The sequence below is a fragment of the Lepus europaeus genome, chromosome 9, assembly GCF_033115175.1.
Source record: "Lepus europaeus isolate LE1 chromosome 9, mLepTim1.pri, whole genome shotgun sequence".
NCBI classification, from domain to species: Eukaryota; Metazoa; Chordata; class Mammalia; order Lagomorpha; family Leporidae; genus Lepus; species Lepus europaeus.
Window position 1 is genome coordinate 30,988,944 of NC_084835.1, and position 21,018 is coordinate 31,009,961.

Genomic DNA, 21,018 nt, shown 5'->3' on the forward strand with positions numbered 1-21,018 from the left:
CTAGGAGAACATACAGTATTTGTCCCTTAGGGACTGGCTTATTTCACCAAATATGATGTTTTCCAGACTCATCCATTTTGTTGCAAATGACCGGATTTCATTTTTTTTAACTGCTGTGAAGTATTCCATAGAGTACATTTCTCATAATTCCTTTTTTTTTTTTAACTTTTATTTAATGAATATAAATTTCCAGTGTACAGCTTATGGATTACAATGGCTTCCCCCTCCCATAACTTCCCTCCCACCCGCAACCCTCCCCTCTCCCGCTCCCTCTCCCCTTCCATTTGCATCAAGATTCATTTTCAATTCGCTTTATATACAGAAGATCAATTTAGTATAAAGATTTCAACAGTTTGCACCCACATAGAAACACAAAGTGAAACATACTGTTTGAGTACTAGTTATAGCATTAAATCACAATGGACAGCACATTAAGGACAGAGATCCCACATGAGGAGCAAGTGCACAGTGGCTCCTGTTGTTGACCCAACAAATTGACACTCTAGTTTATGGCGCCAGTAACCATCCTAGGCTGTCGTCATGAGTTGCCAAGGCTATGGAAGCCTTCCAAGTTTGCTGACTCTGATCATATTTAGACAAGGTCATAAAAGACAGAGTGAGGATAGTAACCAATGATCCTAAGAGTGGCATTTACCAGGTTTGAACAATTATACAGCATTAAGTGGGGAAGAGGACCATCAGTACACACAGGTTGGGAGTAGAGCCATTGGTGGTAGAGTAGAGGTTATGATGACAAAGGAATGAGGCCCAAGTGCACTAGACAGGGCCTAGAACAAAGGACAGAGTCATTATTAGAGGAGCTAAGAAAGGTGCTGTCTAAGCTACAATTAATTTTTCTGATTGAGAGGCAAATAGAACCTGATAGAAGGGGCTTGATAATAATCTGGTGGGCTTTAGGCCTTGTAAGTTAAGAGGCCCAGACCTATCTATTTCTTCACATGGGGTATATCCTAAGGGAGGTGTGAACCTCCAAGGGGAAGGCACTCTGTTGACTTTCATTACTTGGCTGGGCTGGGAGGAGAGCTGGCCAGGTAAAGGCAGGTGGCATCTCTAACAAGAAATTTACAGTTCTGCCTGCAATGTTGCTGACCCTACTTGACCATCCCCTCTGCTGCAGTGGTCACGTTGGAAGTGGGGCTGAGTGAAGGGCTTTTCAGCTTAGAGCCAATAAGATCTGTGGCTCTGACCTGGGCATCCTTCGACTCCAGGGCAGGTCCATTTCCAGTGATCCAACTCTTGGCAGAGCTGCCAGGGCTCTTCACAAGCTGACTTCTGCTGAAGCCCAGGCTTACCACATTGAAAGCCACTGCAGTGGACTGGCCTGTTGGGTCTCCTTGAGGGCAGATCACTGTACAGATCAGCCATTAATAGGCCTACCACCCATTGCTTCTGATGCCTAGCTTTCTTTTCCTCCTGGTTTGTGTTAAAGCAGACCAGAGGATGCAAGTCAAGGGAGTGCCCGTGTCCCATCTCTAATCTTCGGTGGCCTGAACTACAAGTCTATAGTCACAGGCATGTTCTGTAGTAGTTTTTCTAAGGTAGACAATGCCCATGAGGAAAATTATATTCTCACTTTAAAACTTTCTTTCCCTTTGGTCTGAAAGGGAGGTTTTTCCTACTTACTGTATACTTCGCTGATGGCGAAGAGAATCTAGCTATGACATTATTATTTAAGTTCTTATTTTGGCTATGCTATTGTAGAAAAATGTTAGCCATCTCTTTTATAAGGTCTAAAGATTAAATTGTGCATCCTACAGATTCCTTCATAATAGAATTAGTTTCCTACCTTGAAGAGAATAGAGAAATGAAAGAACAAGTTGGGCTTAGAATAGAGAAATGAGGGAGCAAGTCCTAGATCGCTTGCTGACAATAGCAATATCACATGAATACTTAGCAAACCGTTTCAACCATTAGATAACAACTTAAGAAAACATTTACCAGAAGGTCCAATGCCTTCTATAAATTTTAAGAATCATGTATTTGAAAACACCTCTTAAATATCTAACATGGTGTAGCTTGTTTAGCCAGTAAACTTAAGCACAACCATCTAAAATGTTTTTAGTTTCTTTCTAACAACAAGTCTAAAACACATGATACACAGATTCAGGTCACACAAATTAAAATGTATCTTTGATTGATTTTAGCAGCTTAAATTTATGGACAATCTTATCTATAAGCCATTTAAAATAAAACTCTTAATAAAATTTCCCCATGTGAACATACAATATGTACACACATATAATATAGCATAATAGACCAATATAGCAATTTTAATAATAGCTTTTAAAATCTTTAACTCTTTTTGTAGATTGCCAATTGATTTGAATTGCTTTTTGTTTTTAGTAACCTCAGTTAACCATACTTTCTCTCAGTGGGTACTGTTAATACATTATTGGCTTCATCTGTTTGCAGAGCCATCCCAAAGTACTGAATACAATAGAAGTGGCTGGAAAAAGTCCATAGGAACCTATAGGAGGACAGCTAAACACAGAACCAACAACGCTTTAGTTTTATGAGCAGCACATCATATATAACTGTGGATGACAAAAGACTTTAAGTCGCCATGTTTAAAATTAGAAACTCATCAACCAACAAGAGGCACTTGCTTACTTCACAGTATTTTTGAAAGCACCTGTAGGATTTTACAAGTATTTATCCCTTTAGGCCTCTGGGGCTTTCTCATTAAGATAACTATCATGTCTAGTAACACAAGATCATTAGACTTTTTAATTCTCAAACATTTGTATTAATAGCATTTTCCATTATAGAAACTTAAAGTCTGGTACCACATCACATCTTGACAGTCCTTCTAATATACTCCAAATAGCCTGATTAGTTGGTGTCTCTATAAGATGAGAGACATAGGTCCTTCGATTTTTTCAGTTGGGCCCAAACTGGAAAAACCAAAGTCCAGGATTTACTGGAAATTTTAGAGACCAGATTGTTTGAAACTTTGATTTTTTGAATGCCTGTCAAGAATGCCAAGAAGGCTCAAAATCCAAAATATCTGGTTGAAATAAGATTTCTTAAAATCATGACATAACAGAGACCAAATTTGATCATTGTTACAAGGTGGTTATTCAAATTTTTGAAAAAAGCACATATTTAAATAACCGATAGCTCTTAATAAAAATTCAGCTGTTTTTGAACAATTAGAATTTAACAGACATCAAGAGAACATAATAGATTACTTTAACACATTGCTTTAACAGAGCATCAGAGTTTAATTCTATGTCAAAGAGAAATTGAGCTTCCTGTGATCTTTTGCTGTGAGGTTTCCTTCCTTTACCTTCTTTCATATTGGTGACCATGTTTCTGTGTTTCTGTGTGTAACACATCTTTAAGCATCTTTTGCAGGGCAGGATGAGTGGCAACAAATTCTTTCAGTTTCTGTTTGCTATGAAAAGTCTTAATTTCACCTTCATTCACAAATGAGAGCTTTGCAGGATATAGTATTCTGGGCTGGCATTTTTTCTCTCTTAGTACCTGGGCTATGTCTCGCCATTCCCTTCTAGCTTGTAGGGTTTCTGATGAGAAGTCTGCTGTGAGTCTAATTGGAGATCCTCTGAGAGTAATCTGGCATTTCTCTCTTGCACCTTTTAGAATCTTTTCTTTATGTTTCACTGTGGTGAGTTTGATTACAACATGTCGTGGTGAGGATCTCTTTTGGTCATGTTTATTAGGGGTTCTATAAGCTTCCTGTACTAAGATGCCTCTGACCTTCTCCAAACCTGGGAAATTTTCTGCTAGTATGTCACTGAAAATGCCTTCTAATCCTTTCTCCCTCTCCATGCCTTCAGGAACTCCTAGAACCCGAATGTTGGATTTTTTAATAGTATCCTGTAGATTCCCGACAATATTTTTTAGATTTCTAATTTCTTCTTCTTTTCTTTGGTTTGCCTGTTTCCTTTCCTGTTCTCTGTCTTCTAAGTCTGATATCCTCTCTTCTGCTTCGCCCATTCTGTTTTTAAGGCTCTCTAATGTGTTTGTCATTTGAGCTATTGAGTTCTTCATTTCATTGTGGTTTTTTGTCACTATCACAGTTTCATGTTCTACTAGTTGTTTCATTTCATTTTGATTCCTCCTTAATATTTCACTTTCATGAGAGAGATTTTCTATCTTGTCCATTAAGGATTTCTGTAGTTCAAGAATTTGTTTTTGAGAACTTCTTAATGTTCTTATCAATTTTTTGAGATCCGCTTCTTGCATTTCTTCGATCTCATCATCTTCATAATCTTGAATTGGGGTGTCTTTTTCATTTGGGGGCGTCATAGTGTCTTCCTTGTTCTTGTTAGCTTGGTTTTTGCGTTTGTTGTTTGGCATGTTGGAGATATTTGGTTTCTTCACTGTGGTGTTTTTTCTTGTTACACTATGGCTCTATATTAAGTGGACTGTCTGCTTTCAGTGGAGCCTTAGAGGCTTGAGATGAGTGTGGACTGAGAGCTGTGTTTGGTTCCTCAGGGTTGAGGGTGTGTCAAAGATGACACTCCCAGGTTAGGTGTGGTAAATCTCTCTTTCTTTTTTTGATTTAAAAGGGAAGTAATTCCGCACAGCTGAACGTAATTGGAGGTAGTTAGCAGGCAAATGATATACCCACAGGAGCCAGAGATCAGAAGCTCTTTCCCAAGGACCACACAGGGAATCTCTGCTGCCCTCAGTGTGGGCTCCAATTCTCCTGCAGTCTCCCACTGGGTTGCCAAGTTAGATGCTAATCTCCTGTTATTTCACCCCTCCCCCCAGAGTCAGGTTTTTCTGCTAGGCTCAGGGCTGGTGCAGACCTGAGGTCGCTCTGCTTATGACGCTTGTCCAAAATGGCGCCTGCTCTGTCTTGCTCGCCTTTGAGAGGTGAGCGGAGAGAGAGAAACTCGTGTCCGTATCGGTCACTTTTTTTATTTTTTTCCTATCTATCTTCTAGTTAGCCTGGTGAACTTTTCCCCACAGAGTTTCAAGCCTCGTTCCCTCTAGCCTCCTCTTTCCGCTTGCCCGCTGGTATCTCGGGCTATTGAGGTTCGGCTCACCTTGCGTTCCAGCGCTGGTGTGTTGAGTCTGCCGCTGGTGTCCCGAACTTGGGCTCCCACGCTCTCCACGCAGGTCCACTGTGAATCACTAGTTCCGGAAGAGTTTCCTCTGCTGTTTCTTCCCCTACTCTTCCTTGACCCTGCAGTATCTCCACTTATATTAAACTTTCTCTCCCCCCGGACTAATAGTGTGCTCCCTGCCTATTCCGCCATCTTGCCGCTCCCCCATTTCTCATAATTTCTTGATCCAGTCTTTTGTTGACAGGCATTTAGATTGAAGATTTATTTATTTATTTGAGAGGCAGAGTGACAGAGGAAGACAAACACACCCCCACATACACACACACACAGATACAGAAAGAGAATGTTTCCATCAGCTGGTTTACTCCTAAAATGGCTGCTTGGCCAGGCCAAAATCAGAAGCCCAGAATTTGATCTGGGTCTTCCACATGAGTGGCAGGGGCTTGTACTTGAGCCATCATCGGCTGCTTTTCTCAGGCACATTAGAGCTGGATTGGACACAGGACAGTAATATGGGATCCAGTTCAGGATGTCGTCATTGCAGCCAGCAGTTTAACTCACTACCCTACGATGCCAACACCTGGGACATATTTTTTAAGGAGAATTGACAAGATTTATGGTAGGAGGAAGAATGAAAAATTAGTCCTAATTATTTGAATGACTGATGAGTCCAGGAGTAATTAAGAGAGCTAAGAAACCAAGTAGAAGAGCAGGTTTTGTGGGTATTTCCAGTGCGTGAGTGCATGTATACACACACCCACAATACACATAAACACATAAAAACCTAGCTGGAGATGTACTTCTTTTGGCTCTTAGGAAAATGAGAAGCAGAGGTAAAAATTGGTGATCATTGGGTCATTGGTATATTGGAATATTCTTGATATTTGTTGGGATTCTAAGGAAAGGAGGAAGAGAGAAGAGCTAAATGCATATTACATAATTGATCCTCAACAAATATTTATTATCTGAATGTAAGAAATCTAAGGGGCACATGTGTTTTTAAGTATGAGTGAAGGAAGACCAGCAATTAGGAGAGGAAGGCTGATTTCAGAGACCAGTTGCTAAGCTAACAACAAACAGTTGTCTGCCTTTTCTCCGTCTGGTAGACTTTGTGTGCTTAGTTTAGTTACTGTGCCATTCTTAGCTCTATGCAGAATTTTTGTTTGGTTGTGTGTTTTGTAAAAGATGTAGTTGTTAAACAGGAAAATCAGCCAGTGTATTGAAAGATTTCTAATAGATCAAAAAACAGGAAATTATGTTCAGCCGTTCTTGATAAACTGTTTGCCTGTTTCTCAAAGCTGCTACTGAAGATAATTCAAAATTAAGTAAATCATAGTATTTTTAATCTTTAAATTCAAAGGTGAAGTATGAAGTAACAGAAGATGTGTACACTTCCAGAAAGAAACAACACCAGACCATGATGCATTATTTTTGTGCATTAAATACTCTACAGTATAAGAAGAAAATAGCATTGTTAGAACCTCTACTTGGGTACATGCAAGCTCAGGTAAGTACTTTATCATGTTTTGTATTATAATTGTTCTGAAAGCTATATATCGAGTTAAATATAAGGACATTACATACTATTTTCAGCACACCTGTGTATGGATTTAAGGAAGCTGCGAGAATGGTTTCCTTGCAAATCAAGATTTCAGATATTTTAGGATAAATGGAACTGCTTACCATTATGTGTGTTTAAATCCTTTCTGTCACACTTAAGGGGCAAGTACAGAAAGCTAAATGAATTCCAAAGTTAAACCTATTGCTGGAGCTTCCTCTTCCTTTATAATGGATCTGAAAGAGGATGATCAAATTTGAGTTCATCCCTTGTTTTTTTGCATATTTGCCGAGTTAAAAATAACCTATGTACTCCAAAGTGCCCAAAGAATTGCATATCAGAAAATAGGCTAGAAAACTAAGTTTCAGTTGATAGATAATATTAGTTCCTTAAGCATCAAAAAATTTAAGGCAGGTGTTTAGCCTAGTGGTTAAGAAGCTTGTAGTCCATGTTGTAGTAACTGGGTTTGACTGCTGGTTCTAGTTTCTGACTATAGCTACCTGCTAATGCAGACCCTAGGAGGTGGCAGTGATGACTGAAGTGATTTGGTTTCTGTTGCCCAGGTAGGAGACCTGGATCGAGTTCCTGGCTCCTGATTTTGCGTGGGAGGTAGAGTGGGGCTGTGGTATTTCGGGCATTTAGGGAGTGGACCAGTGGTTGGAGAGCATACCTTCTCTCTTTCTTTTCCTCTTCTCTCTCTCTCTCTTCCTCCTTACTTCCCTCCCTCCACCACCTCTCAAACAGATATTAAAAAACATTATAGTCTAAGAAATGTGAATACTCCTTCAGATAAAAGAGTATTTATTTTTCCTAAATTATAAAACTTATGTATCTTTGAGGTAAGTGTGAAATAGTTTCCATACATATATATTTCTTGTGCAGTTAAAAAATAACAAAAGGATGTCAGTGGGATCTAAGTCTTATTCAGTGTTTCTTTGCCCAGTAGAAGTTGCAAACAGCATACAAACGGAATAATCCTTTTTTTTTTTTTTAATTTCTTTTTTTTCTTAACCATGTGTCTTGGAGATTGTTGATATGATTTACTTGTAAGTATTTTTATTATTTTCTGCTGTGTATTTGTGTTATTGATCCTCCACTCTTCTTTCAACCCAGATAAGTTTCTTTAAGATGGGTTCTGAAAATCTCAATGAACAACTGGAAGAATTTTTAGCTAATATTGGAACGAGTGTCCAGAAGTAAGCACCTTTTTCCTTTAAATTGAAATGAAGTGAAAAACTGACAACTAACTGAAATGCTACCATTGAAAAATATTTACCAGTTTGTTTCCTGAGGGAGTGTTTGTCCTGCCATGAGTGTGTCTCACATGGCTTGTGGATGCTTCTTGGCATTGTCACCACCTTTCCCCTGGAATGAGCTTGGACTTTGATATATTTGATGATGAATACAGTTACTCAAAGCTAGTTTTTCTGTCTGAATATAAAAGACACAGTAATTATCCATAAGTAAAATTATCTTTAAATTGTTGGGGTTGGATGGGAGATTACTAAATAAATCTTACTTTCTAAGCAGTTCTACTCAGTTTGAAATGTTAGCAGTGATGTGGGCAGTGTGAGGTGTGGAGAGAGCTGTGGAAAATCATCGCTCTAAAGAGCAATTTGAAAATTCCTTCTAAGGCATTTAGTTTGGTTTCATTACTTTTTGAATTTAGTGTTATTTCCAAAATAATTAAGTTTCAAATTAAAGGTAAAGCTATTCAAAATATTTGTGTTACTTTTATCACTTATGACTCGGCTTTTCTCTTTGAATAAAATATGTACAAGACAAATATACAAGTAAATGTGATTGGTGAGGAGTTCTTTGTGGATTGTGGTTGGTAGTAAATAATTGTTTTTTGTGTTAGTGTTCGCAGGGAAATGGACAGTGACGTAGAGACCATGCAGCAGACAATAGAGGATTTGGAAGTAGCCAGTGACCCCTTATATGTGCCTGACCCAGATCCCACCAAATTTCCTGTGAATCGAAACTTAACTCGAAAGGCTGGATACCTTAATGCTAGGAAGTAAGAAAATTATTGTTATTTTCATATATTGTGTATTATATTAGGTAATACCAAATGAATATAGTATGTGATTGATACTTTCTGCCAAGTTGTTTTCATTTTTTTAAAAGGTTTATTTATGTAGTTGAAAGGCAGAGTTAGAGAGAGGCAGAGGCAGAAAGAGGTCTTCCATCCACTGGTTCACTCCCCAGATGGCCACAATGGCTGAAGCCACGCTGATCTTCAAAGGCAGGAGCCAGGAGCTTCTTCTGGGTCTCCCACTCGGGTGCAAGGGCCCAAAGACTTGAGCCATCTTCTGCTTTCCCAGGCCATAGCAGAGAACTGATTGGGAAGTGGAGCAGCCAGGGCTCAAACCTGGGCCCATATGGGATGCTGGCACCGGCACTGCAGGTGGCAGCTTTACCCACTATGCCACAGCACTGGCCCCTAAGTTGCTTTTGTTTTTAAGGTTGGCCCTTTTTATTGTTATTAGTTTTTTTTTTTTAAAGATTTGCTTATTTATTTGAAAGGCAAAGTTGCAAAGAGAAGAGAAAGGCACTGAGAGAGAGAGAGACATCTCTACTGGTTCACTCTTCATGTAGCTGTAACAGTAATGGCTACACCATGCTGAAACTGTGTGGGTGCAGGCTGCTAGATACTTGGACCATCTTAACACTGCTTTCTTAGGCGCATTAGCAAGGAGCTAGATTGGAAGTGGAGCTGGGACTTGAGCCATTGACCGTATGGGATTCCAGTGCTATAAGCAGTGACTTAACCCTCTGTGCCACAGTGCTGGCCCTGGTATTAGTATTTACATAAATGTTCTGACAGATGAGATAAAAAACTTTTTAAAAGTAAAATTTTACTTAGATGTTTATTGAATAATGTAGAATGAAGAGATGGGAACAATTTGAAATCAACCAACTATTGATACATGCATGCAGGGGGTGGCTGAGCCACAGTGCCAGCCCCCATTTATCATGCTGTAAAGTCTGTGTGATTATTGCATCTTAGTTTCCACCTGAAGATAAGATGAAGCAGATTAACCCCAGGAATAAAATAAATTCTTCTGAGTTTTTTCTCTTGGAATATAACCTGTATTTTGTGGAGCATCATTATAATGACTGCTGTATAAGTTTCCAGCCTTGTTTTGGAAACACATTGACACAAGTGAGTCAACACACACTCATTCATTTTGGTGCCTGTTGATAAACTGGTTCTTTGTAATATGCTTTGTCTTATGTTTGGCTGATGATAAGGTGATTTGGGGTGTGTCATTATTAAAGCATGAATGTACTTTCTTCATTTAGTAAAACAGGCTTGGTGTCATCTACCTGGGACAGACAGTTTTACTTCACGCAGGGTGGAAACTTAATGAGTCAAGCCCGTGGGGATGTAGCAGGAGGTCTGGCCATGGACATAGACAATTGTTCAGTGATGGCTGTGGACTGTGAAGACAGGCGGTACTGTTTTCAAATCACCTCTTTTGATGGAAAAAAGTTAGTATTTTTTTCTACTATTAAAATCTATAATATTTTAAACAACTGAAATTCAGAATTCTTTTTTGTTTGCAAAATTGTATATACCTTTAAACTTAGCATGTATTAAGGTAATGTTTAATCTTGTAAAAATAAGTTGAATTTTTCTTTTGACTTGATGAAATGATTTCTTGACATTTGAGGTTGCCAAAGCAAGATCACATGGTAAAGACTTGTGATTTCATGTTAAGAGACCGGTCCCTAAAAAATCCTATGTGGTATAGGGAATGCAACCCAAATTGATAGAGATTTCCAATCCTAGAGTGATAAAGTTCAAACTTTGTATTCATTACTTACCCTGTTAGACAAGTTACTTATTTCTGTTTTTCTACATGGAGAATGTAGGAGTTGGGGGTTTGTCATCTTTGCTTGTAAATTGTGAGGAACAGAAATTTTTTTAAGATTTATTTTTAAGTCGGAGAGAAAGGTTGATCTTCCATCTGCTAGTTCATTTCCCAGATGGGTGCAATGGCTGGGGTTGGGCCACGCTAAAGCCAGGCGCTTCTGGGTCTCGCATGTGGGTGTCAAGGGCCCAAGCACTTGAGCCATCTTCTGCTGCTTTTCTCAGGACCATTAGCAGGGAGCTGGATCGGAAGTGGAGCAGCGGGGACTTGAACCAGCACCCCTATGGGATGCTGGCGTCACAGGCAGTGGCTTTACCTGCTATGCCACACTGACAGCCCCAAGAATAGAAATCTTGACCTATGTAATGTGCTCAGCATGTAGTAGGTGCTAACAATAGTGCTATTTTTAAATGTTAATTCTTTCTTTTTTTTTTTTTTTAGCGATTCTTTGCATCTTTTTTTTTATATAAGATTTTATTTATTTGAGAGGTCGAGTTACAGACGGTGAGAGGAAGAGACACAGAGAAAGGTCTTCCTTTTGTTGGTTCACTCCCCAATGGCCACAGTGGCCAGAGCTGCACTAATGTGAAGCCAGGAGCCGGGAGCTTCTTCTGGGTCTCCTACGTGGCTGCAGGGGCCCAAGGACTTGGTCCATCTTCTACTGCTTTCCCAGGCCATAGCAGAGAGTTGGACTGGAAGCGGGGCAGCCAAGTCTTGAACCGGCGCCCATATGGGATGCTGGTGCCGCAGGTAGAGGATTAACCTACTTTGCCATGGCGCCGGCACTTAAATGTTAATTATTTCTAATCGGATTATTTTGTCCATATGTTTTTAATTCCATTATAAATTTTTCTGTCACCTTTCCATTAAATGAGAATCTAGAATAACTTTTTTTAAAAGATTTATTTATTTATTTGAAAGGCAGAGGCAGAGAGAGAGGTCTTCCATCCACTGGTTCACTCCTCAGGTGGCCTGAACAGCCAGAGCCGCGCCGATCTGAAGCCAGGAGCCAGGAGCTTCCTCTGGGTCTCCCACGCAGATGCAGGGGCCCAATGACTTGAGCCATCTTCCACTGCTTTCCCAGGCCCTAACAGAGAGCTAGATCGGAAATGAAGCAGCTGGGGTTCGAACTGGCACCTGTATGGGATGCTGGCACTGCACATGGTGGCTTTACCTGCTGTACCACAGTACCAGCCCCTAGAATGACTTTTTAAAAATTTTTGTATGTTTTCATTTTTGTACATTTAAAAATTATTTTATAATTTTAACATTTTGTCACATTCATTTCAAGTTGACAATTATATACATATATTCTATTTTTTCTTGAAGAAGACATAATCAGAGTGAGAGATTCATTGCTATGATCATAATGTGGGGAAGGAAGATTATATTGTCATGTACATGGAGAGAGTCAATGAGGCAATATTTATAACTAAATACCAAATGATGGGACATCTACCCAGTTTTGATATGTTTAAAACACATATTTGAAAAGCATATAAAAGTAGTCAGTCACATTAATGAAAAGCAGACTTCCAGTTTTGATCCTAAGTACATTTTTAAATAGTTGAAATATTCTGTTTCTAATTTAGATTTGCAACCACTTATTAAAAAACATTTCATGATGGCCATATTATAATCTATTTAAGGACATGTATCATAATTTAAAAATTTTCCTAATGATTTAAGTTGGCTGCTACTTTTTTCTCCTCACTTAAACCATTTTTTTACCTTTAAACTTGTTTATTGTGCAGGAGCAATCTGTGGATTCTATAAAGGTCATTTTCCTCCCTATATAAATCTAATCTTTACCCTTTAAATAAAGATCATTGTTCGCTATCTTTTTTGACAAAGATTTCAGAATGCCGAAACTGTGTGTAAATTATCACACTAGATGTTAGGAGTCTCTGTGTTCATTTGTCAGAATTACCAAATTGTTAATATGTATGTTGAAGTTTTCCTAATGGCTAACATTTCCCATTTCATATTTCTGGTGTGATGCAAAATGAGTAAAAAATAGTTTTTCTCTAACATTTAAAATATTAACACCCAGTTAGTAATTCATGTATTGAAACTTTTATTTAGCCCAATTAAAGGAGAAACAGTCAGTAATAAAGTTGGTGTTTTCTGATAGGATCATTGAAACATGTATAATAAGCTGAAATACGTTGTCTTAGTTGAAGTGAACTTTCCTGGTCTATAATCTGAGAACGTATACCTGTTTCCATTTTGGTACATCTTGGTGTAGATGGTCAAACTCAGAGTTGTTAAGTGATGGTCTCCTTTTCGTAAAATATTGTTGCTTGTGTTTTTGTTTCTTAATTTTTAAAAATGTTGAGGCTGAAGCTTTTTCTCATTTTCCTCCAGATCTTCAATTTTACAAGCAGAAAGTAAAAAAGACCATGAAGAGGTAAAATTTTATCTAGTTAATTTCTTCAGCAACATATAAAAATCTTTTTCTGATGACAAACATGTATTAATGTGTTCAGTGAAGAAATTTTGGAAAATGCTAGTAGATGAAAAATATTTTGTTGCTGAAAGTCTTTTCTTCTCAAGCAGCATTCTTAAGTTTCTCACATATTTTTGTCTGGAAGGACCTTAGACAGAGATCATCTCTCGCTATGTTCAAGGCTCAGATTCAGCAATGACCTTGTGACTGTTGCCTTCTGGCAAGCTGTTAGTATACGAGGTGGCAGTTTAATTTATTCCCTTCACTCACCGACCCTTTGAGACACTATTTACTGTAGTAAGAACGTAGTGAAGCAGATGTGGCCCGGCGGGAAACAACTGAAGCTTAAAACCATAGGGAAATGAAAGACAGAAAAACAAACATTTGGGAGTCTGTGTTCTTCCTCACAAGCCTTTTTGTCTTGGCTCCATGTCTGCTCCTGCTATACCAGATCTGGAAGGTAAGGTGCTTACGGCCAAGGACCGATGGTTTGAAAGCTTTGTCTTGAGATGTATCCTTCCATGAAATTATACTACAGCTTGATTTTGAGCCTTTTTATCTGTTTTTATTGTGTTGATAAAAGACAAGGTTAGAAATTATGTAAAGATCTCCTGGAAAAAAGTTGATACTAAAATTTCCTTCAGTCTCTGACAAACAGACTCTGCATGATTTACCAAACAAAATATTAGTTTAGTGAGGCTCATCAGGCACTGGAACACTTGAGAGTGAAGCAGAAGATGTGGAACAGAGTGCTTTTTGTGTTATTTATAAATTTGCAAGAAGTGGGGTATGCAAAATTTATTTACCGAGAATATATCATCTGTTTTTGTTAATTATGATATCTTAGTTCAGATTGTCTTGTTTAGTGTGGATTAAGGGGGAAGTGAAAACAAGAAATGTAGACTATCAAATTATAATTTAACATGATTGCTATACTTTGTTTTTTTGTGTGCAGTAAATTTGAGATTTTAAAATTATTAGTAATCTGAATGTTCATATTATAAAGGTACTTCAAGAAGTATATGGAAAAATGGAATTAAAATAATTTTATTTTGGTTCAAAAAATTAAAATTCATGCATAGTTTTCTCATAATATACATTTTCCATGACCTTTTAAAATACTATGTTTGAGCCTATGCATATGTGTACCTTATGGTATACAAATATGCGTATACTTTTCTGTTTTTAATTTATTTTCTATATTTTTAAAAAATATTTCTTATTTGAAAGGCAGAGTTACAGAGAGACAGAGGCAAAGAAAGAGAGGGAGAGAAGGAGGGAGGGAGGGAAGGGTATTCCATCCGCTGGTTCACCACCCAAATTGCCACAACGGCTGGAGCTGAACTGATCAGAAGCCAGGAGCTTCTTCCAGATCTCCCACTCGGGTGCAGGGGTCAAAGGACTTGAGCTACCTTTTACTGCTTTTCCAGGGCATAGCAGAGAGCTGGATCAGAAATGGAGCAGCCAGGATTCAAATCGGTACCCATATGGTTTGCCAGCATTGTAGGCAGAGGCTTTACCTGTCACTCCACAGTGCTGGCTCCTATACTTATTTTCTAATAAGAAAGATTATGTGCTACTTCTAATGCAACTTACGTTTCAGTTGAATATTGAATATTCTTCAGATGAGAAGCTTTGAGAAATTATTAATCATATTTTTCTGTTTTTTCTTTTTGCAGTGGATCTGTACAATAAACAACATATCTAAACAAATATACTTAACTGAGAATCCAGAGGTACTGTTTTTATTTTGTTACCCACATCTAGCAAGATGAAATAATTCTGTGGCTTACATGGCTTATGTTTAGTCCTAATTTCCCAAGTTCTTTATATTCTTTTGACCATGAATGGGTAGCTTTAATGTATCATATGTATTATAAGTATCTAGTCTTAGTAGAATAATAAGGTATTTTGGAAGTACTGAATCAGTCAAGCAACATATATTCACTGAGTGTTGACCTTTTTGCTTTGGTTTGAGCACCTTACAGAAGGAAAATGTAGAATAATAATAAGCCTATCTTTATGGGGTGACAAAAATGTTAATATTTCATATAAATCAGGATGTAAGTAAAAGCATATGGTGATTACTAAGATTTAATTTTGGGAGTGTTAAGATCATGGACTTTAGCTTTAGAGAAAGCTCTATGAAGATGGTAGAAGTTGGGTAGTATTTATATTGTAAGGAAAAGAGAAGACAGAATGGAATAAAACAAATGCAGAAATGGGATGTGTATGGATCTAGTACTGTGATTAGAATTGACAGTTCTTGAAGAATAATGGAAAACTGAAATACACATACAGATCACCTGGGCAATCTTGGTAAAACGGAGATTATAGTTCAGTATGTCTGGTAATGCAGCTGTTTTTTCTTCCTCAAGTTTTGCAAATTGTACTTTAGAGTAGCAAGGATATCAAACCAGATGAACACTGCAGTGTAGATATTATCTAAAGGTAACAGTGCAGTCCAGACATACAGGTAAAACCCAGAGGTACAGAGAACTCCGGAAGCAACTACAGTGGTCCATACTGCAATACAATTGGAGAAGACGTGGTCCTAGGATAGGAGCTGTCTGACTTCTGCCAGCCTAGCTGTGAACCAAGGTGCCTCCCAGAGCTGCGAGGGACTGATGCTTGTGGCTAGGAAGCCCTCATTCTTCTAAAGCTTAAGTTGTTGTTGATTTGATGGTAGATTAGATGGGGTAAGAGGGAGTGGCCTAGACAAATTAGTAACTGATTGATATAAAGGATGAAGGATGGGCCGTTGCTGCGGCTCACTAGGCTAATCCTCTGCCTTGCGGCGCCGGCACACCGGGTTCTAGTCCCGGTCGGGGCACCGATCCTGTCCCGGTTGCCCCTCTTCCAGGCCAGCTCTCTGCTGTGGCCAGGGAGTGCAGTGGAGGATGGCCCAAGTGCTTGGGCCCTGCACCCCATGGGAGACCAGGAGAAGCACCTGGCTCCTGCCATCGGATCGGCGCGGTGCGCCGGCCGCAGCGCACCTACCGCGGCGGCCATTGGAGGGTGAACCAACGGCAAAAGGAAGACCTTTCTCTCTGTCTCTCTCTCACGGTCCACTCTGCCTGTCAAAAAAATAAATAAATAAATAAATAAATAAATAAAGGATAAAGGAGATGAGTAGGTAAAGATGACTCCTAGGTCTTAAACCCAGAAGGAGAGAACAGTTGGGAAAAAGTTCTTTTTTTTTTTTTTTTTTATGATAGCTTTGAGGTGTCAGACAAGATATGATTTAGATGCCCAGAAGGAAATTTGAACCAGCAAAACAAAACTTCATGACCTCCAAAATATTAGTAATTTGTTAGTTTTATAACACATTTATGAGTTTAATCTTAGAAAATTAATGCTAACTGTAGAGAAGCCTTTTGCTTTAGTGACTTAATCTCCTGCCAATTTGTCTTTTCCTTTCTGTAAGATTACTTGGGAGCAATTCAAAATAAAATTAAAATGCAAATTAAATGACTTTACTTTATTTCCTAGGGAATATGCTTTACAAATTTGAATAATCCAGACTTGTGATTCTTTCCTGCGAAAGTAGTAGAAGGTGGCCAAGTACCCCTGCTCCCACAGGAGCGACCAGATGAAGCTCCTGGCTTTGGCCTGGCCCAGTCTTGGTTGTTGTAAGCATTTGGGTAGTGAACCAGCAAATGGAAGATATCTCTCTCTCTTTGTAACTCTGCCTTTCAAATAAATGGAATAAATAATAATAAAAAAAACTTGAAAAACATTCACTATATTAACTGTTTTTAAGTGCACAGAGGAGTAAATGTACACTGTTGGAACAGGTGTCTATTTTTGACTAAAAAAATCATGAAAAGTTTACTGCTAAACTTGGAAAAATTAAACATATATTTTGCAACTATATAATTGTTTATATTATATATATAAAATATATATAAAATTTATAATTATATATTATATATTGTTGCAAATACAGCTGTAAAAGTAAGGAAACATTCCAAAATATTGACATTAAATGCTGAATTGGCAAGGCCCAACTGATTTTTTTTCCTTCTCTTTTTTTTTTGACAGGGTAGACAGAGACAGAGAGAAAGGTCTTCCTTTTTGCCGTTGGTTCACCCTCCAGTGGCCACCACAGCCAGCGCGCTGCTGCCGGTGCACCGCGCCGATCCGATGGCAGGAGCCAGGTGCTTCTCCTGGTCTCCCATGGGGTGCAGGGCCCAAGCACTTGGGCCATCCTCCACTGCACTCCCTGGCCACAGCAGAGAGCTGGCCTGGAAGAGGGGTAATCGGGACAGAATCCGGCACCCCGACTGGGACTAGAACCCGGTGTGCTGGCGCCGCTAGGCGGAGGATTAGCCTGTTGAGCCACGATGCCGGCCCCCTTCTCTTTCTTAAATTGTCCTTAACATTTTAAAAAAATTATTTTTAAAAAATATTTATTTGAATGACAGGGTTTCATGGAGAGGTAGAGACAGAGAGAGAGAGGTCTTTCATCCACTGGTCCACCCCAAAAGGCTGCAGTGGCCAGAGCTGAAGCCAGGAGCCAGGAGCTTCTTCTGGGTCTTTCACATGGGTGCACGGGCCCAAGGACTTGAGCCATCCTCCTCTGCTTTCCCAGGCAGCGCGGTAGCAGGGAGCTGGATCAGAAGTGGAGCAACGGGGACTCGAACCTGCGCCCATATGGGTTGCTGGCACTGCAAGCCAGGGCTTTAAGCCACTGTGCTGCAGTGTCAGCCCCATAAAAAACTTATTTGAAAGGCAGATTAACAGAGTTCTTCCATCTACTGGTTTATGCCAAAAATGGCCACAATGGCCAGGACTGGGCCAGGCTGAGTCCAGGGGCCTGGTCATCTATCTGGGTCTTGCATGCAGGAGGCAGGGGCTCAAGCACTTGGGCCATCAGCTGCTGCTTTTTCAGGTGCGTTAGCACAGAGCTGGATCAGAAGCAGAGGTGGATCCCAGTCCCAGGCATTCTAATATTGGATATAGGCCACAATGCCTGCCCCTAGCCAGTATTAATAAAACATTAAGCCTAAAAATATTTTTTTTCTAAAAATATTTTTTAGGGAAATCTTTGTTACCTTCAAATTGATATCTGAAAATAGCCATGATACTTTATAAATTAAAAAATATATAGATATTGCTGAGCATAAATGTATTCTAGGAAATCATTAAAACTTTGCTGGCATAGTTATAAAATGCTAACTTCCAGGGGTAGGCATTGGGTACAGTGCTTCAGACTACATGGGGCACTGTGCCCCCTCTCAGAGTGCTTAGGTTCAAGTCCTGGCTCTGCTTCTGATTCTTGCTTCCTGATGGGACACCACAGGTAATGGCTCAGTACTTGGGTCCCTGCTATTCAAGTGAGCCTGGATTGAGTTCCAGGCTCCTGGTTTTGGCTTGGCCCAGCTCTGGCTATTGCAAGCATTTGGAGAGTGAACCAGTGGATAGAAGATCTCTGTCTCTCTGCCTTTCAAATGAGTAGATTAAAATAACAAAGTACTAACTTTCATATTTTGTGAATATTTCCTATTCTTAAATGTCTTTATTCAATAAATGTGTGTTCACTGTGTGAGGCACTAGCAGTATACACATTAATCCAAATATATGTGGTTAAAGTTTATAGAAATATATTTTCTTGTTATAGATATTAGAAAATCAAATTTTCTTCTAGATGGTAGGTAATTTATAATGTGACATATGTACCTTAACATTAAAAGAATATAGAACTACTTCAATATGTGTGATTTGTATTTTAAGTATAACTCAGAGCAATTCTGACAATTCAGAGTTATATTTCAACTTTTGGTTTTCTTTCTTTACTAATAATAGCCCTTTTATTTGAAAAAATCAAATAGGAAATTGCTGCACGAGTCAATCAGTCTGCTCTGGAAGCTGTCACCCCTTCACCATCTTTCCAGCAGCGGCATGAGAGCCTGCGGCCAGCAGGGTGAGTCGCCCCAGTGGGTCTGTGAAGACCTTCCTGGGCTAGTTACAGTGTTGGGAAGCTCTTGTGAATAGTACTGCTTACATTGGTACTAAATAGTTGCCTAAACAGCAGAGAAAATTAATTTTCAAAGTGGTACACTTAACAGTAAGGGTATTAAGCAAATGAGGAGTTTATATTTCGCTACTGTTGGCAACTAAATCTCTAGATTGAGGTTATTTATGCTTTTGAGTTTTGTAATTGGGAAGTCTATTGTTAATTAAGTAGCTGATTGGGGATTATGTTTATGCTGAAATTTGTTTTACTTTTCTCATTAACTTAAAATGTAGAGTTTTCTTTTTTGATAGTTTAAGTGTTCAATTTCCAAAAGAGAAAACTAAATACAATGCTTTCTTGTTTCACTTTGTGTTCAGACAATCTCGACCACCAACAGCTCGGACCAGCAGTTCGGGATCCTTGGGGTCTGAGTCCACAAATTTGGCTGCACTCTCTCTAGATTCTCTTGTTGCCCCAGATACCCCAATTCAGTTTGACATAATTTCTCCTGTGTGTGAAGATCAGCCTGGCCAGGCAAAAGCCTCTGGCCAGGGAGGCAGGTGGGTGATGGCATCACAGGGATGTTGTGCGGTGGTTTGTAACGTTTATGATTGCATTTCCACATTTGAGAGGCTCTCTTACATATCGTGTGCATCAGCTATGTTATACTTGCTCTGTTTAATCATCTAACAAATTTGGTAGGGAAGAGTCCTGTAGCGTTGTTTTTTTTTTTTTTGTTTTTTGTTTTTTTTGCCTTCTGCCTCAATTTAAAGAGTTAAGATAATTTCAGAAAGATTTAATTCTAAATTGCTTATCAGATCTGCTTGTTAGATATTTCCTCATAAAATTACAGAAGAAAATTTGGTGCCAGTGTTGTCGTATATCTGGTTAAGCTGCCTCATGCAATGCTGGCATCTCAAATGGTTGCTAGTTCAAATCCTAGCTGCTCCACTTCCAATCCACTGGGAAAGCAGTGGAAGATGGCCCACATGGGAGATTCAGATGAAGTTCCTGGCTTTAGCCTGGTCCAGCCTTGATTGTTGGAGCCATTTAGGGTGTGAACCAGAGGGTGGAAGATTACTCTGTCTCTCCTCTCTTTGTAACTCTGCCTTTCAAATAAATAAATCTTTTTAAAAAATAACAGAAGAAAATTGGTAGTTTCATTTTTAGGTCATGACTTTTTAAAATTCTTGAGGGTAATATGAGGGTACTTTGAAAAGTTCATGAAAAAGTAGAATTAAAAGATGAGTTTATTTTGGTCCAAAATTTCTGAAATCCATGCATGATTTTTTTTTCATTATACGTATTCTCCATGAACTTTTAAAGATCCTGTTATCAGAATAAGAAATCTTTAGGAATTTACTAAAACATCCTGCTATGAACTATTAGTGAGTGATCTTTTGTCTATATAATAAGGACTATTTTTTAAAAGATTTATTTATTTATTTATTTCAAAGAGTTACACAGAGAGAGAATGACAGGCAGAAAGAGGTTTTCCATCCGCTGGTTCACTCCCCAGTTGGCCGCAGCAGCCGGAGCTGTGCCGATCTGACGCTATGAGTCAGGAGCTTCTTCCAGGTCTCCCACGTGTGTGGGGTCCCAAGGACTTGGGCCATCTTCTACTGCTTTCCCAGGTCACGGCAGAGAGCTGGATCGAGGGTGGAGCAGCCAGGACTCAAATGAGCCCCCCATGGGATGCCGGTACTGCAGGAGGTGGCTTTACCTGCTATGCCACAGCGCTGGCCCCCAGTGAGGACTATTCTTGTCAAGGCAGTTAAAATTTTTCTTTGACCATGGATGTAAGAAACATGGCTTACAGCATGCCATTAATTAAGGAGGTTGGATACTTAATAAATTTACAATAAATTTGAATGTACAAGAAGTCACTTATATTTGCAGAAATATATTTAGCATTTGCTGTAATTGGTCAGGTATATATTAAAAAGATCAGTTTCCTATTATGTTAATTCCCAGTGTTATCTTGGAACCAGTTAGCTGTCTGTTTGTAAACTCTACTTTGAAGTGGGGGCACTTGGCCTAGTGGTTAAGATACTGGTGTTGACATCAGATGCCTGGATTCTATGCCTGGCCCCAGTTCCCAGTTTCAGCCT

The 21,018-nt window shown here is 39.1% G+C and overlaps 1 protein-coding gene across 3 annotated transcripts in view; it reads left to right on the top strand.

Annotated features, from left to right (window-relative positions):
- APPL1 (adaptor protein, phosphotyrosine interacting with PH domain and leucine zipper 1) overlaps positions 1 to 21,018 on the top strand; it is a 50,447-nt gene that overhangs the window by 19,837 nt on the left and 9,592 nt on the right. For all 3 annotated transcript variants that reach the window (XM_062201123.1, XM_062201122.1, XM_062201124.1), the window contains 8 exons: positions 6,421 to 6,567; positions 7,732 to 7,814; positions 8,480 to 8,638; positions 9,928 to 10,116; positions 12,867 to 12,909; positions 14,628 to 14,684; positions 18,783 to 18,874; positions 19,285 to 19,467. In XM_062201123.1, coding sequence (XP_062057107.1) covers positions 6,421 to 6,567; positions 7,732 to 7,814; positions 8,480 to 8,638; positions 9,928 to 10,116; positions 12,867 to 12,909; positions 14,628 to 14,684; positions 18,783 to 18,874; positions 19,285 to 19,467 — 953 coding nt within the window. The remainder of the gene's footprint in view (positions 1 to 6,420; positions 6,568 to 7,731; positions 7,815 to 8,479; positions 8,639 to 9,927; positions 10,117 to 12,866; positions 12,910 to 14,627; positions 14,685 to 18,782; positions 18,875 to 19,284; positions 19,468 to 21,018) is intronic.